The sequence below is a fragment of the Halichoerus grypus genome, chromosome 6, assembly GCF_964656455.1.
Source record: "Halichoerus grypus chromosome 6, mHalGry1.hap1.1, whole genome shotgun sequence".
In the NCBI taxonomy this organism is placed as follows: domain Eukaryota; kingdom Metazoa; phylum Chordata; class Mammalia; order Carnivora; family Phocidae; genus Halichoerus; species Halichoerus grypus.
The window spans coordinates 111,786,475-111,805,611 of record NC_135717.1 but is presented as its reverse complement, the minus strand read 5'-3'; the positions used below and the strand labels follow the sequence as shown (position 1 = coordinate 111,805,611).

The 19,137-nt window shown below is 36.7% G+C and overlaps 1 protein-coding gene across 4 annotated transcripts in view; it reads left to right on the top strand.

The window, feature by feature from the left end:
- The window catches only part of NELL2 (neural EGFL like 2), a 324,406-nt gene that overhangs the window by 144,442 nt on the left and 160,827 nt on the right, over positions 1 to 19,137 (top strand). For all 4 annotated transcript variants that reach the window (XM_036067593.2, XM_036067591.2, XM_036067594.2 and 1 more), the window contains one exon: positions 7,495 to 7,623. In XM_036067593.2, coding sequence (XP_035923486.1) covers positions 7,495 to 7,623 — 129 coding nt within the window. The remainder of the gene's footprint in view (positions 1 to 7,494; positions 7,624 to 19,137) is intronic.

The following is a 19,137-nucleotide window of genomic DNA, read 5'->3' as shown; positions in this document are numbered from 1 at the left end:
GTTGAGGGTCCATTTCTGGGCTCTCTATTCTGTTCCATTGATCTATGTGTCTGTTTTTGTGCCGGTACCATACTGTCTTGATGATTACAGCTTTGTAATAGAGCTTGAAGTCGGAATTGTGATGCCACCAGCTTTTCTTTTCTTTTTCAACATTCCTCTGGCTATTAGGGGTCTTTTCTGGTTCCATACAAATTTTAGGATTATTTGTTCCATTTCTTTGAAAAAAGTGGAAAGTATTTTGATAGGGATTGCATTAAATGTGTAGATTGCTCTAGGTAGCATTGACATCTTCATAATAATTGTTCTTCCAATCCATGAGCATGGAACGTTTTTCCATTTCTTTGTGTCTTCCTCAATTTCTTTCATGAGTATTTTATAGTTTTCTGAGTACAGATTCTTTGCCTCTTTGGTTAGATTTATTCCTAGGTATCTTACGGTTTTGGGTGCAATTATAAATGGGATCAACTTCTTAATTTCTCTTTCTTCTATCTTGTTGTTGGTGTATAGGAATGCCACTGATTTCTGTGCATTGATTTTATATCCTGCCACTTTACTGAATTCCTGTATGAGTTCTAGCAGTTTTGGGGTGGAGTCTTTTGGGTTTTCCACATAAAGTATCATATCATCTGCAAAGAGTGAGAGTTTGACTTCTTCTTTGCCAATTCAGATGCCTTTTATTTCTTTTTGTTGTCTGATTGCTGTGGCTAGGACTTCTAGTACTATCTTGAATAGCAGTGGTGATAGTGGACATCCCTGCCATGTTCCTGACCTTAGGGGGAAAGCTCTCAGTTTTTCCCCATTGAGCATGATATTTGCTGTGGGTTTTTCATCGATGGCTTTTATGATATTGAGGTATGTACCCTCTATCCCTAACTCTGAAGAGTTTTGATCAAGAAAGGATGCTGTACTTTGTCAAATGCTTTTTCTGCATCTATTGAGAGGATCATATGGTTCCTGTTCTTTCTTTTATTAATGTATTGTATCACATTGATTGATTTGTGGATGTTGAACCAAACTTGCAGCCCAGGAATAAATCCCACTTGGTCGTGGTGAATAATCCTTTTAATGTACTGTTGGATCCTACTGGCTAGTATTTTGGTGAGAATTTTTGCATCCCTGTTCATCAGGGATATTGGTCTGTAATTCTCCTTTTTGATGGGGTCCTTGTCTGGTTTTGGGATCAAGGTAATGGTGGCCTCATAGAACGAGTTTGGAAGTTTTCCTTCCATTTCTATTTTTTGGAACAGTTTCAGAAGAATAGGTATTAATTCTTCTTTAAATGTTTGGTAGAATTCCCCTGGGAAGCCATCTGGCCCCAGGCTTTTCTTTGTTGGGAGATTTTTGGTTATGGGTCTGTTCAGGTTTTCTATTTCTTCCTGGTTCAGTTTTGGTAGTTGATACATCTCTAGGAATGCCTCGATTTCTTCCAGATTATCTAATTTGCTGGCATATAGTTGCTCATGATATGTTCTTATAATTGTTTGTATTTCTTTGGTGTTGGCTGTGATCTCTCCTCTTTCATTCGTGATTTTATTTGTTTGGGTCCTTTCTCTTTTCTTTTTGATAAGTCTGGCCAGGGGTTTATCAATCTTATTAATTCTTTCAAAGAACCAGCTCCTAGTTTCATTGATCTGTTCTATTATTCTTTTGGTTTCTATTTCATTGATTTCTGCTCTGATCTTTATTATTTCTCTTCTCCTGCTGGGTTTAGGCTTTACACTCTGTTTTAAAACAGCAATTTCGTTATATATTGCAATATTGTATGTCTGGAATTTAGGTGATTCTTCTGCTCCACATGGTGGTAAGTGGAGTCACTCAGCTGGACTGGGCGAGAAGGTACAAGATGGCCTCACTATATGCTAGGCATCTCAGTGGGGGTGACAGGAAGACGGAGTATATCTGAAACTCTCTCCCTCTGCACAGAATCTCAAGACTTCTCCCTGTGACCTGTCCCATGAAGATGGTGATCACACTTCTTAAATGGTGGTTTGGGGCTCTTAAAGACCAGGTCTGGAACTGACACAGCCTCACTTTTCCAAGATTCCTCTGGTCAAAAGAGTTATAAGCAAGCCCAGATTCAAGAGGAATGGGAGGAATAGACCCCACCATGGTAGAAGTGTTGAAAATTTGTGGCCATCTTTAATGGCCTGGAAGGGTTCAGGAGCTCCTTAGAGATTAGCAAGGTGAACAGCACAGAAAGGAGACAAGGTTGGCTAGGACAAGATTTAAATAGCTGAGAGAGGGCCTTTCAGATATCAAGAGAAGCCTTGATTACATCCATTTATTTTTAAAAGAGCCTTGATATATTTTTAAAAAGTAAGTTAAGAAATGGAAAAACTAGCTACAAAAATTGTATTATATTTAAATTGTTTGTAGTTTTAAGAATTAATGTGTTTACACAGCACACTCAGAATACAGTGCTGAAATATACTGTGACCTACACCCCCTCCCCCTGAGATTCTGATCTAATTGCTAGGAGATGGAGCTGTGGTATCACCATTAAAAAACAAAATGAACAAATAAAAAACTCTCTGATAAATTTTTTTACACAGCCAGGATTGAAAACTACTAGCTTAGATAGTACTGGAACTGAAATTGAACAAGTTGGTTCATCTTGAAATAATTAGCACCATTTATAATAAAGATTGCTTTATTTCTGATTTCAAGTATATAGAATAAACAAATGAGTTTCCTGGCATTCTCTGGTGCTTAAACTAAAAAGAGTCAAGTTCTAGAGGCTTAAATTTTGAGTTAACACCTACACATATGTTGTGACAAATGCATTTGTAATATAATTGGCCTCTAGTTTCCAGGCCTGTCTGCCTAGTGCTAAGGATGCTGTGTTCACATCTGAAAAAGTAAGTTCTTCAAAAACAGTTATTAAATATTCCCTGAGGACAGAGCATGAGAAGAAAGTGTTGACCTTTCCACCGGAGGCCTTGGCCAGTGCTAGAAGCAAAGCTGTGCACCGAAATAAGGCCCCAAATCTCTTGGCTCCAAATCTAATCCTACCAAGACTGTTTTCTAGGTACTCTGCAGCTGCCCATCCTGTGTCATAGTAGCCCAGAAGCTGTGTAGCAGGAATGTTCTTTTCACTTTGTTCATGTTTGAGAACCCCTTCAAGGAAGCTTGTAACAAATTACAACATGACAGACACTCAGTGATACAGTGAGGACTCTGACTTAGAAAGATACAGAAAGGATGTGATAGAGTTTTCATATTTGTAGCCCTTCCCTTCTCCTCATCCCTCGGCAACTCCTTTCTCTGTTTATAATACCAGTAAGTCCTATTCACTGGATGCCCCACTTTAATTTAGCACTTACTTCATCCAGGCCTATAATTATAAGTAGTAGTGACATCTATATGTAGAAGGTTCAGTGGGTATAGTCTTCTCTCAACTTATGGATAATCCATAGTTTCCCACCTTATTCAAATATACCTTCATGATTTTTGTTATTTATGTATCACTAATAACATTATTTAATTTTTATATCACTGTTAGTCGCTCATTTTTTAAAAATTTAGTTTTGTTCCAAATAATGCTAGCCACAAAATAATGGCATTATTTGTTAGATTCATCTATTTTTTAATACACATTAAAAGAATTCCATTGCAATTAGTACTTTTTAAAAAAATATACATCCATGCACATGAACCATTTGGGAAAAATCAGGATTATCCATCATCCTGCAAATAATACCTAAATAAGTTAGTATTCTTTTAGGTGCAAGTAATAAAACAACCAATCCAACTGATGTAAGCAAAAAATGGAACATAAGGCTCCCATAAGCAGCTTTATACAGCTGTCAAATCCTGCCCCTTTGCCTCAATGGATCTCAGTTTGCCTCCTCAGAAGTGGCTTTATTTTCAGACTCTATGTGTTTTCAGCTAGACCTCTGACATTCTTATGCTCGCATCATTATGATACTCAAGTAGATGAAGAAAAAATGTTCAGTGTCCTCAGGAGTTAAACAAAAGTCCCATAATTGAATTTTAATCATCTTCATTGGCCCAAACTGGATCAGAAACCCAGACCTGAAAAAATTATTGTGTCTAGGCTAGTGGGATGCATTGATTATCCAGTGGGGCAGTAGAGTCTATCTTCCTATAAGCACATGGGCTAACAGTAGGGGTGACTGGTTCATCCAAAGTATGACTAGGTTGTTTTTTTTTTCCCCCAGAAAAAGGAAGAATAGATGCTTGTGGACAAAAACCAACAAATATTCACCTCAAAGTTATTTATTCTCTTTCTCCTGATTTTTTTTAAAGACTTTATTTATTTATGCGAGGAGAGAGACAGAGAGAAAGGAGAGAGCATGAGTGGGGGGAGGAGCAGAGGAAGAGGGAGCAGACCCCATGCTGAGTGCGAAGTCCCATGTGGGGCTTGATCTCATGACCCTGAGATCATGACCTGAGCCAAAATCAAGAGTTGGCCGCTTAACCGACTGAGCCACCCAGGTGCCCCTTTTCTCCTGATGATTATGTATAACCTTTATGTATATTGTTCTTACTCATAATCTGTTGTATCCACCTTTTCTACTTACCTACTTGTAGAGATATGCATATTAATATTTTATGGAAAGAGCTATACTTAACAAGACACACAACTTCATGTAAATTTGCAAAACTTATAAAAGGAATAGAAAACTTGGTATCCTTGCAGTTAAAATCCAAAGTGGGAAACAAAGGCTAGATTGTATTAGATTAGATTAGATCCATCTGTCTATAATAAATACTTGAATTTTCTTCTGTGATAGATGCCTCAGCATATTTGGTTTAGGCTTATTGGTAATACTCTAATTGCTTTAATTATTAACAAATACTATACAATTATGCTTTTACATAGATGATCTCATTAGAACTTTACATTTTGGTGAGCTAGATATTATCTTACTCTTACAGGTGAGTAAACCTTAAGGTTTAGAAAGGTTAATTAACTTACACAACTAGTAATTTACACGGCCAGTAAGTAATAGAGATTGAATGTGAATCCAGGTCTTTCAACTTCAAAAGCCAAGCACCTCTGATTAGAGATGCAGGTATGAAGGTAATAGGGCTATCCAATTCATACTCTGAGTTTTTGAAGTTATTACCTATAGATTGGAAACAACCCACTTTAATTGAGTTGGAATTTTCTACCTGTCAATAGTCTTTTGACACTGGCATTTTGTATCTAAGCAGTAAAACAACGAATAGAGTTAACTTATTTGTTGAGAAAATAAATCAAAATAGCTATCTGACATTGTTTAGAGTAAATTAGAATTTGATTGACAAAATTTTTAGCTTTCAAGTCTCTGGGTCAATTTAAAAAAAAAATCCATCTGATAAAAAGTAAAACACTCCCTCGCTGAACCTAAAACAGTCAAAGTGGGATCACATCGTTATCTTATAGCGGGAAAATTCTCACAGCAATTAGCGCTGTATGGTGAATGTGTGTGTGATATTCGATCCTGAGATAAGAGGTCTGAGCATTACTTAGGCAGAACTGGAAAGGGACCATAATAAAAGTGGACTGTATACCATTGACAGTGATAGCATAGATTGGGCGAAGTCTGAAAAATGAGAAAAGAGAAAATGCAGCAAAGTGACAAATTGAAAGTTTTGAAAAATAAAAACTTAGGAAAGAAAAATAAAAATGCCTCAGGACAGTACCTGGCCTTAGTCACAGCTCTCTAGGAGTTGTTTGAAACATTGCAGGTGCAATTATACAGAGATTTAGCGGTATGTTAGAACGTGATCTCTTGATTCTGTGTATATCTTAAAGGAGTGGGCCAGTTTTTATAGTAACTTTGTTCAGTTTTCGAATAAATGTGAAATTTTTTTTTGGAGACTTTTCATATAGGTTGGTGAGGTGCTGAGCTATTGGGTAGAAAATGAAGATGACTTTTTCGCTGAAATGATTTCTTCTCAGGCATTGTAAAAAGACAATAGGATCCATTTTAAGAAATATGGTCTCAATTTAGCTACTTGAAGAAGAAAGGAAGGAAAGGACTCTAGGAGAAAATATTTTTAACTTTTCCTCTTCTTAAGAATGAACCTTTTACTTGTTTGGCCTTCCACGTGAGAAAGTAGATTGTGAAGAATCGTATTAAGAAAACATAGTCATCAAGTGACTTAAATGCTGTTATTGACTATATATTGTTCTGTCCTTCATATACACCTCTGTTCTGTTTTATTTTATTTCTGTAGATGTCATAATTCATTTTATTTTTTCTTGCCCTATTTAAGGCCATCACGGAATTTTGAGAACATCATCCTTCTTAAGGCTTATTAAGTTGTCCACACCACTTTTTACTATCCATGGTAGTTGCACTTCATGGGACATATGCTTTAGCTCTGGGGTGATATTCAAAAGAGTCATTATGGGCACCAGCCAATCAGAATGGACACCAACCATCATGCTGTAAGAACATGCCTGCTAGTCGCGGTATAGTTCAGTCTGCCCTTCCACTAAATCACAGCGTTCTCCAGGAATTTGCTTACAAGTAAGATGGGCCAATTTAGAACTTCCATCTTCATGATTTGCTCAAGTGAAAGTCTTTCCTTGGCTATAGGCAGATGAGTTTATTCTGAGCGACATGAAATACATTTCTCTAGTCCTCTTTTCTTTTACACATGGACTGAAATTATAATTCATTAGATGATGTAAAACTAGACAGATAACTTATGCATCAGGCAATTTGAAAATTGTTTGAATGATATATAATCATGCAATTTCCATTCAATATGGATTCCAGTGTTTAAGCTTTTCATTTCAGCATTTTAGGTGATCTTTGAACAAGGGATTCACACAGGAAGAAGAGATCCTGAGGAATTACACATGACTGGCACCACTGTTCATAAAATGTTCCATTTTTCCATCCTCTCATAAAGATTCTGGAATCTGAAATCTGTGTAATTCATAATTTTTTTCCTTCTTTTGAGTGGACATCCAATGCTGTGCAGATTTCCAGAGACAATTAGATTATAGTGATGTAATTTTCATTTTTTAGCACATTTATAGTTTTTTTTAAGGATGTCAGGCTCTTTTATTTCTTAAATATGCAATGTCCATATTTCATCTGGCCTGGTCTGTACTATCCATAGGTATTGATAATGTTCAACCTCTAGTTCTCATATTACCTTCTCACTGGGTTATCTTTTATATGGTAAATCTCCATTTTGGACTCCAAGAATCTTTGTTTCAGATATTTGGAGGACTATAATTCAAATATCAGGGACTAGAAAACATAAAGTCAGAAACAAAGAAGACAGAATTAACTTGAAGTAGGAAACAACTGAGTTAAACATGAAGAACCACTTTTAGTACACATAGCATGTGGTTCTCTAGCATTGGATCAAAAACTAATGATGTAATGTATGGTGATTAACATAACAATAAAAAATTAAAAAATAATTTAGGGAAAAATACCTTCTAAATCAAAGAGTATTTAGTTGGCAAAATTAAATCAATCATAGTTTCATTTACCTTAATAAGTTTCTTTTTTCTTGTAGGTTATGACTTTTGTTCTGAAAGACATAACTGCATGGAGAATTCTGTCTGCAGAAATCTGAATGACAGGGCTGTTTGTAGCTGTCGAGATGGTTTTAGGGCTCTTCGAGAGGACAATGCCTACTGTGAAGGTAATCCTTGTAATGATATGTAGCTCAGCTGTATAAATTTCTTAGGATTACTGCATGCAAAATATATTAATTTCCCAGGTTGTCAAGTTGATGGGCCCATTAAAAGCAGTGAATTTAATTTGAAGCATATTAATCAGCTAAACATAATTATCTTTCAAATTAAAGTTTTTTAGCTATCTGCTATATGTCAGACTAATGAGTTAATATTGCTGGTTTCTTGAATTAAAATAATACTTCCACTGTGAAATTGCCTTCTTTTTTTCATAATTAGATATTCAGATAGTTCACATATTGACATGATTACTGTGGCTTGCAGTTAGAATTGTAGTCAGATTTTTCCAGACAATGTTGTCTAACAAAAGCAATCAATTAACAAGAAGACAAAGTACCCACCGCTATTTTTGTTTGCTGCTGTAAGTAATCTCAGTGGTTGCATTCATGCTCTGTGGTATTTAGTAAATAGCTCCAGTGGAGTAAATGGTTTCTAGTTATTTTTTAGAATCTTAACTAATATCCAAGGTAGTTTATCCTCTCATGGAAACAGTCCAAATACTGTGAGGGGGCCCTTGACATTCACAAATACTGTTCATGAAGACCCTGGAAGTCCATGAGATCTAGTAATTTATTATTTCCCAGAGGCACAGATTTGAATGATTCTCATTAATTATGTGACTAGCTAGTGGGTCTTGCAAGTAAGAACACTGACACAGTGGTGTTTGGACATCTGGAGGGTTCTAGACTTACCTTTCTTAAGTGTCGAGAATGTGCCATTGGTCCTTGGAGAGAGAAAACCTCCAAGTTATAAATTTGTCAGCCTCTGTTTAGCTACATGATGATTTATTGGCCCTTGGGAAACCAATTTCTATTGTTACTCTTAGCTTTCAGTAGATTTTTCTCTGCCGTAAAAGTCAGCATTTATTTTTAAAAGTTGACCCTTTTTTCCAAAGTATTTCATCAAATGCTTCTGATTCAGTCCTAAAGAGACCATTATATTTTTTGCTGAAGGAAAGACATGCCTTCCCTTCCCCATTTATAATGCAGATTTATTTAAAATTCCTCATTTTGAAAGGCTTTATATAACAAATGGGTTTAAACTTACTTAGTAATGTATTTTTCATTATGATAGTTGAGATCTCTAACATGAAATAAGCTCCACTGATATCGTCTAAGTGTGTAATATGAAACCTACATGATATAAATTCATGCGATACCTCTTTTTGAATCTATATTTATGGTCATTATTTATATTCGGAGCTGCTTCTTTCGTTGTTGTTAAGTATATTCACTCATGTGATAAATATTTAGTAAGCACCTATTGTGTACCAAGCACTTTTCTGGGTACTGGATAGTGAATGGTGAATAGGTTTCTGTGCTCAGGAGCTCACGTTCTAAGGGGAAGACAGAGAATACAAATTATCAGTTGCTTATTTTTGTATATGATCACAGGTCTAATTTTTTAGAGAGTGGGTAACCATAGAAATAGAGAAGGCAGTTTCAGGTAGTAATATATAATAGGAAGAAAATGAAACAGGATGATGTGATAGAGATTGATTGGGGATTAATTTAGATGAGATGGTCAGGAAAATCTATGGGGCTTAAGGGGGGAAGGTTGACAGTTGACATGAGACTTGATGATCAGGAAACACCACAGAAAGATCTGGAACAGAGCATTCCAACCAGAAGCAATAGCAAGTAGAAAGACCCTAAGTGGGAACTATCTTGGATGTTCTAGAAACGGAAAGAAAGGATAAAGTGATACAGCAGATGAATCAGTTAAGATGCAATTAAAGAATTAAGTAAGGACCAGGTGATGTAGAGAGGCTCATAAGGATTTTAGGGGAGTGATAACACTTGTATTGAAAAGGATAGCTATGGGTGCAGTGCCTTAGATTAACTAAATTGTAGATTATGGGGTTAAATATGGTGGGGAGAACAGAAGCATACATAGGAAGACCAGTTGGAGGGCTATTGCAGTAGTCTAGGCAAAGATGTTGGTGATCTGGACCCAGGAAATGATAAGGGAGGTAAAGAGGAAGGAGCATATTCTTGGTATTTTTTGAAAATAGAGCAAATAACTTGCAGATAGTTTACTGTGGAGGAGAATTGAAGAGAGATCAAGGGCAAGGGGATTAAGTTTTGAAGTTTGGAGCAACACATGGATGGTGTTGCTATTTATTGAGACAGGAAAGAATTCAAGAAAAGAGACCAGAGATTTAGATTAAATAACTTTTCAATGCAACCTATTAAAAATAGGTTTGTATCACTGTTTTCACTTATAAATATGTAGCACAAATTGGCAGCTGCTTTCCATTCTGAATGGATCATACTGAAATATGGTTTGTAAATTTCTTCTTCATGTTATTTCCTTGTCATTTAAAGATAAAATCTTCAAAAGTTAAGAAAATGATGGAAAAACTGGTTGGTTTATTATTGAGATCTTGTATTTTTCATAATGAGGACTTCTAGTATTATATCTTTTGTTACTCATGTTGAGGTTTTTTTTTTTCCAGTATTCTGATCAAATTTGGTTTTCCTTTTCATTCTGTTATTGTTGTTGTTAACTCTAAGGATGTTTGACTTCTTAGAAGCAACATTGTTAAAAAATTATGCAATTGTACATGTTATCTGTCAGCTGATCTTATGAGTTCTGGACCTTGAAAAAATTAGACCTGTGATCATATACAAAAATAAGCAAGTGATAATTTGTAAGTGATGCAAATTTTGTTTACTGAATCTGTGGGGTTGTTTTAATGATATGACTGTAATTGCGACTATTGATTTTTACCACAGTTTACTTGATAAGGGTTAAAATAGCACTGGTAAATGTTGGAGTTCATTTATTCATTTGGCAAACATTTATTAAATGCCTACTTTGTTAAAGGCTACACTAGAGGTGAAGCAGTAAATAAGATATATACATGACTGATATTGTGTCTCAGGCAAGAAAGATAACAAACAGGTCATTACACCAAAGAGCACTTAATTGCACATGTGGCAAGTGCCCTGAAGAGAAATAGGTTAACAGGGGCTGATCTGTATGGGTGGTAGTGCTTGAAGAAAATAGAGGTTTCTTTGGAAATCTGAAGATTAAGTAAACATCAGCTAGGCATAGAGGTAAAGATGGGAAAGAAGGGAATTTCCTAGTAGGGGACTCACCATGCCTCCAGGCCTCCAAGTGGAGAGAAACACTTTGTAAGAACGGATAGAAGGTGAAGAGCAGAGAGAGGTGCCTGATGGATGGATGAAGGGCAGCAGGACCTTGAAGGGCACAGTAAGGTCTAAGTAAGGGTTTCATGCTAAGAACAAGGGGGTAGGCGATGGAAGTTTTAAGCAGAGGAGTGCCATGATCACATTTGTGTTCTAAATAAATCACTTCAGCTTCAGGCTGAATGGAAGGTAAAACTGGATGTGGGAAACCACACGGGAGACAGTAGTAGCGTACGCTGAAAGTGGAGATGGAGATGTGGATGCATTTGAGAGCATTTGTGAGGTAAAACCAGTCCTTCTGATTAATTGGTGATAGGAGATGATGAGGAGAGAGGTTTCCAAGGTTGATACTCAGGTTTCTGGCCTGAGCAATAGGCAGATGTCGGTGCTGCTTACTTAGGAAACAGATTGGGTGGGAAGATCATCATGTTGGGTTGGGGTACCTATGGGACATCACAGTTGAGTAGTCAGTTGAATATACATGGATGTGGAATTCAGAGAAGTTTAAGTTGTACATAAAATTTGGGATCATTTAGCATATAAATGGTAGTTGAAGAACTGGAAGGAATTACCTAGAGAGGCTTGAAAACTCTAGGGTTTGAGCATTTTATAGAAAAGATATGTGATGGAGACAGCAAAGCTGTGGCTGAAATGTAGGAGGAAAGAAAAGAAGGCAGTCTCACAGAAATCAAGAGAAAGAGAGAATTTCAAGAAGAAAGGGGAATGCTTCTTAGCAAGAAAGAGGAAGACTGAAAGATGTCCTTTGCATGGAACTTTATGGAAGACACTGAGGACATCAGCAATGGCAAGTTGGGTGCAAAGGTGATGACAAAAGCCAGTTGGGAGCACATTGAATATTGCGTCATGGGAAAAAATGGATCTGATGAAGGGACAGAACTCCTTCCAGATGTATGCCTATGAAGGGAAGGAGGAAGAGAGAGCAGTAGCTTAAGGGAAGTGGGGCTAAGGAAGGATTTTTCTTCCCTACCTTCTTTTTTCCTTTTAAGTTCTGTCTCTCCTCACCCTGGTATCTCAGCCACGTAGATGATAACTTCTCATTCACGAATGAGTTTTGCAATTCTTTAGATATTTATAAACATGGTTTAATATTAAGATTTTATGATTGGATGTTTTATTCACCTTTTAGATATAAAGGATTTGAATATTTGGAAGTATATTGGCCTACTTTATATTTCTTGTGAACTATATGTTTACTGTATTTATTTCCAAAATTATATATTCATCTCCATCCATTCACTGTCCCTCATTCCCTATAGATTCTTAGTGAAATTTTAGTACTTCCCCTTCATTTGGTCTCTTGTTAGGACATATAGTCTATAAGAGTTGTCAAAAATTAGGTTGGCCATCATGTTTTTCAGAATGGTTCTTTGCTACGTGTCTTCACTCTAAAATGAAAATTGTAGGAGCTTTTGATGTTGTGACTATATCTTCTTTCTTGACATCCCACTATTCATTACTATGTTAGGACCACCATGGCATTCCATTTCAGAGAGTGTCTTCAGAAGTTATCCTTTTGCTAACTTTTTCTCTTCAGTGCATAATTGTTGCCAGGGATATACTGTGTCAATCCAATAGTGCATTATGTTGAGGAAGCTTCTTCCTGATTCCCAAACCCCTTAAAATAATTGGCATTATTGCTCTCCAACCCTTTGTCGTTACACCAAGAATAGGAAAATAATTCTGCGTGAGTCATTCATATAATTGCATATCACATATAATTACTGAAATTGGTAGTTGATACTAATGAACCCTGAAATCAGTTTGTAAGACATTTCTTCAAATTAACAAAAATATAGGAAATTGTTTGGTATAATCTGAACTCCCTAAAGGAATAATCTTTTATTGATAGACCACTTTCTCTTGGATTCATTTAATCTCTTTCATTCTGACTGCTGCTGCCGGATAGTTTTTACTTCATGTCACGTTCATCTTAGTTATTCTGTCTTTAGTGTCTCATCCCTTCCTACCCACGAGGACCCGTTCTCCAGACAGTGTTGACAAAACACCATTCCTTCTATTTGAGAGCCCATAGTGCCTTCCTGTTGTCCGACACATCAAGCTCCTTTGCTAAGGTTAAGGTTCCAAGGCTCTCTGTTGCCTGGCCCCCTGCCTGGGGGGCCATTTTTATAATATCCTGCATCCATTTATCCTTAGCAGGTCACCTTTAGCTCTCTTAATCATTTCCTTTCCTCAGGACGGTTCATCTGTGTTATGGATTGAATTGTGTCTCTCAAAAATTCATATGTTGAAGTTCTAATCCACAGTACCTCAGAAAGTGACCTTATTTGGAAATGGAAATGCTACAAGTATAATTAGTTAAGATGAAGTCATACTGGTGGAAAAGGGTGGGACCGTGCTCCAGTATGACAGTTGTCCTTATAAAGTGGGAACATGTATACATAGACACAAGGGGAGAATGTCATGTGAGCATGAAGGCAGAGATTGGGGTGATGCAGCTACAAGCTGAGGAACACCAGAGATTTCCAGCAAAACACCAGAAGCCAGGCAAGGGGCATGGAACAAATTGTCCTTCACAGCCCTCGGAAGGAACCAACCCTCCAACACCTTGATTTTGGAAGATTAGCCTCCAAAATTGTGAGACAATAAATCTCTGTTGCTTAAGCCACCAGTTTGTGGTACCTTATTATGGTAGCTGTGGCAAACTTCTATAATTTGGCAGAAATCCCTTTTGCTTTTTGGCCTGACTATCCATGATTTAATTATACTTCTAGACTACTTACTTTTTCTTTTCTTTCTGAACACTTTCTTGATGAATTAAGCACACAGATTTAACTTCTCAAATCTATTTTAAAATTGTATCTGGCCAAAGAATTTGTACCTTGTTCTATACTGGTTTATATCCAGTTGTCCAGTTGTAATATACTTTCTTATATACTGTATTATTTATTAAAGAACTCATGTATGTATGCTTCGTTATATTTGTCCCAGCTGTGTCTTGTCATAGACTGTTTACTTTCCTCGAATTCTTATAAACTTCTAAAATAGAGATAGACAGTGTAGAGTTTAAGAGATATTTGTTTATTGATGGTTTGAAATGCTTAGATATGCGGAACAGATGGGCACTTTTAGGCTACCTCATCACTAAAGAATTATTGAGGACAAGCATTGAACTTATTGAATTGTGCTTATATTGCATAAGGAAGTCTAATTGTGATATTGATTTTTTATAGGTAAAAAGGGATCCAGTTGTTTTAAATTGGTATGTTTTGGTCCTTAAAAATTATTTTGAGTAGTGCAAGAGAAGGCATTCATTCATTTAACACACTTGTTATTTATTAAATTATATGTACACTGAAATATGGCATTGCATATTGAAAGGACCAAAAATCCCAGAAATTTCCCCATATCTCTCTTGCTTTTACTGTACACTCAAGTTTTTACTTAAGATTTTAATTCTGTCTACAATTTGCAAAGCAACTCACTTGAACATTAAATGTCTGACGTGTAGATTGTGCTTAATTTAAATGCCATTTGCATGTGGAGATTAGAATATTAATAAACATTAGTTTATTACCTGCTATGTGCCAGGCATGGGACACCTGCAAACATAAATTATAAATTATATTTAGATATCTACTTTCTTTCTTTGTTTCTTTCGTTCTTTTCTTTTCCTTTTCTTTTTAACCTGTTATCAGAAGAACACTATCTCCTCTCATTTCCTTCCTGTCTTTTTAATGCAATCCTTTGGCTAAGGATACCTCTTCGCCGTTGTTTCTTATTCTGCATTTTGGGAGATTCTAGCCCGTGTGCGAAGTAATGTGAGCATAACTCTTAATGAAAACAAGTAATTTCCCTATTTTTTTCTATTTTGTGTTCTTTTTTCCTGCCATTGTTTGTCAGTAGGGCTGTCATAAAAAATATCACCTACTCCTAATAACCATATGATTCCTAAGAGACACTTAATATACTTTCTAGATACAATATCTGATTTCTTCCAGCAGTCCTATGATGCAGGCATTTTTATAATATCCTGTTTTGTGGTTAAGAAAACTGAAGAGCTTAGAAATCAAATGATTTGCCCCAAATTGTGTACCCAGTAAATCCAGGGTTCAAATTCATATCATCTATCTATAAATTCAGTGTTTTTAAATTTTTACTACTTTTAATTTACTTATTAGATACCTAACCTAATTCTTATTTTTATAAATAAGAATAGCATATAGATTTTTCTTCAGAGAGACATTTTTTAAAGCAGCTAACTGGTCTTACAAATTGAATGTTTCTGAAAAGGAAAGATAATCTGTACTCCGTCTAGAAAGCAGCTCATTGGTATTAGAGAATCTGTACTGAGCTGAAACCATGGTAAATAACCCACATAGGAAGACAATGGGAAAACAAACTTTCTTTCCCTCCTACCCTTCCTTCCTTCCTGCCTTCCTTCCTTCCTTCCTTTTTTCTCTCTTTCTCAGCTGATTACCACTTCACAAATAATTCATTTAGTGTGAATTTCTGACATAGACAATATCTGCATATCATTAACTATGGACTACAGAGGCAATCTGAGAGGACTTCTTTAGGAATGAGTGATAGCCCCACAGAGTTGCTCCAAGAGCTATGAAGAGAAAGATGCAGAATGAGCTCAATCCTCTGATTATAAGCCCAGCACACAAGTCCCCACTGGAGTTAACGGGAGGCCTGTTAACAGAGAGGGGATAAATAACCAGAGGACTGAGCCCTGTGGGATTAATTAGGGAATTCTAGTAGACACTGTAGCTTTCAAAATTATGGCTAATGATGCACTCTCTGTGTGTTATGGTAGAGTTTCTTAAATAAAAAAAAGCCCAAGGTTACTATATTAATCAGCATTCTCCAGAAAAACAACCAATAGGACATATATTGACAGAGAGAGATTGATTGATTGAGACATTGATTGATTATAAAGAATTGGCTCAGGGAGGCTGAGAAGATCGCAAGATCCGCAGTCAGCAAGTTGTATATCCTGAGAGCCCATGGTATACTTTCAGTCCAAGTCCAAAGAACTGAGAACCAGGAGACCAATGTTGTAAATTTCAGTTCAAGGGCAGGAGAAGACCAATATCCCAGCTCACAGTGAGGCAGGCAAAATATCCCTTTTACTCAGCTTTTTGTTCTATTCAAGTCTTCCATTGATTGGATGAGGCCCCACAGGTTAGGGAGGCAATCTGCTTTCCTCAGTCTACCAATTCAAATGTTAATCTCATCCTGAGGCACCCTCACTGGCACACCCAGAATAATGTTTGACTAAATATCGGTCATCCAATGGCTTACTTGGGTCAACAAATAAAGTTAAGCATCACAGTTACAAATTAACAAACAAACAAAAAAAAATGAGAGGAGCAAAAGCATTTCTGATGTTTTCAAATAGGAATTGGACTTTTAAAGGCATCATCTATTTATCCAACCAATTGAAAAAGTTGCCACATAAAACAACTGTCAGAATTAATATGATATCCCGGTAACCAGCAAAGACGTTGAATCAGTAATCAAAAAACTCCCAATAAACAAAAGTCCAGGGTCAGATGGATTCACAGGTAAATTCTACCAAACACTTAAAGAAAAGTTAATACCTATTCTTCTCAAACTATTCCAAAATATAGAAAAGGAAGGAAAACTTCCAAATTCATTCTATGAGGCCAGCATTACCCTAACACAAAAAACAGATAAAGACTCCACTGAAAAAGAGACCTACAAGCCAACATCCCGATGAACATAGATGCAAAAATTCTCAATAAAATACTAGCAAACCAAATCCAACAATACATTGAAAAAATCATTCACCATGATCAAGTGGGATTTATTCCTGAGTTGCAGTTGTGGTTCAATATTTGCAAATCACCTCATTAATAAAAGAAAGGATAAGAAACATATGATTCTTTCAATAGATGCAGAAAAAGCATTTGACAAAGTACAACATCCATTTGTGATAAAAACCCTCAATAAAGTAGGTTTAGAGGAAACATACCTCAACATAATGAAGGCCATCTATGGAAACATAAGTGTTTTTAGGCATTTAGGAACATCTATTTAACATGTTCACTATGCTGAGGAGATCAGTGTGTGTGTGTGTGTGTGTGTGTGTGTGTGTTTTGTTTTTCATGAAAATTATTCCTTCTCCAATTGAGAAGTTTTGTGAAAAGCTTTTGAAAATCACTATCAAGTGACCCAGCTAAATTTGAACTTGCATTAGCAGTTCTTCTGGGCCCATTCATCATTTACTCTCTGTGATACTTAACTTCAGCTTCTGCTGACTCAAAAACAATTTCTGTTCATTTGTAAACTTGAACATCATTAAGATATTTAAATTGGAGGAAAAGGGCATTTTTTCTTTGAAGCCATGGTCTCCTCTGATATGAACGGAAGACTTTAAATTTTTAAAATCAAACCTAATAAGGAGTGCACTTCTCTGAACTTCTTAGCCATAGATTCTTATGCAAAGGAAGTTGAAGAAACAATCAGTGCTACCCATATACTATCCTTTTGAAACAAAACACCATAGTTGTGTGACTTTCATGGTCAGCTGATTTTTTTTTCTTCCAAAGAATGCACTTCTCCAGGCTAACCCATCCTCCCACCCCCCTCCCCTCTAGAACCCATATTAAAGAGGGCACGTTCTGCATGGAGCACTGGGTGTTATGCACAAACAATTAATCATGGATCACTACATCAAAAACTAATGATGTAATGTATGCTGATTAACATAACAATAAAAAATTAAAAAAAAAAGAATGCACTTCTCTAGAAAATATTCATGCTTAAGTCTGTTGGAGTTCATGATCACCTTTGGATACTATATAAAGAAGAAATTATGAATCAGTCATCAATTAATGATACATCTATGTATTAAATAGGGTTAAGAACAAGTACTTTTGAAAGAGGACTTCAGCTGCCTCCATTTTGACCTCACACTTTCTAGTTGGGTCCTTTCCAGCTTGTCTCTTGGCTCAGGCCAAAGACCCTGAGGGCAAAGCATCCCCTGATATGAACAAAAACTACTCTCTTAAGCAATAAGGACTGCCCTGAGCCAGCAAGAACCTTGCTTGTGATTGACCCCAAGACAATGATGGATTTGACCTTTGCTGCCCACCTGCACCTACCTACCCACTTTTGTCCCTCATTTGCCTTATATAAACTTGGAAGTACTTTCAGTACTTCGGAGACAGTCTTTGAGACTTAGTCCACTGTCTTTCCAGTGTTGGCCTCACTGACATAAATTCCTTTCTGGTTTCACCACCACTCTTTTCTTTGCCTTTGGATTTGGTCAGGGCGAGTGGCCGGATCTGATCTGTTTGGAACTCCCAGAGCCAGGTGCACTTTCACTCCTGTGTTCCAGCTACACTTTCTTCTCTCTGAGATGGAGCTATAGGCTCTTTTTAGGAATTTTGATTTATGATTGGTTTCTATCAATGACCAGACTTCATTTAGAGACTCTTTGTTCATTGCCCATTTATTCACAGTATTTGTTGAGCATGCTTTATGTGCCAGGCGCTGAATGGGTGGTGAGCATATAGCTGTGAGCAAAACTGATTAAGCTCCTACTGTCATGGAGCTGACTTTCTAATAGAGGTAGCATTTAAAGTCTATGTCCATTTTCCAGATGCAGATGGAAACAAGATTTGTGATTATTGGTTTTGTGCTTTGTTAATGTAAGTAGTCCTGACTTTATTCTCTTTGGCAGTTGTTTTTTAAGACCTTAGTACTCAATGTGCTGGTCCACAGACCAATATAGGCCATTACCTGGGAGCTCATTAGAAATACAGAATGTCATACTTTATCTCGGACCTACTGAATCAGAATCTGCATGTTTACAAGATCTCCAGGTGACTCCTATGCATTTGGAAATTTGAAGAGTACTGGTTTAAGGCATACAGCTTATTTAATTGATTATCTTAATTATTTGGTAACTATCCAGTGTTTTTTAGCCATATGTTCAACTGGAGAGAAATTTCAGTGTTCAGAGTCTCAGTTTTTTTTTTTTTTTTATTGGTATACAATTTGGTTTCCTTGACATGGTTTCTTACTGTGTGGTTCAGGCTGCATCAAAATCACCTGAGGAGGCTGTTAAAAATACAGATTCCTGGGGCGCCTGAGTGGCTCAGTCGGTTAAGTGTTCGGCTCAGGTCATGATCCCGGGGTCCTGGGATCCAGCCCCGCATCGGGCTCTCTGCTCCACGGGAAGCCTGCTTCTCCCTCTCCCACTCCCCCTGCTTGTGTTCCCTCTCTCACTGTGTCTCTCTGTCAAATAAATAAATAAAAAATCTTTAAAAAATACAGATTCCTGGATTCACC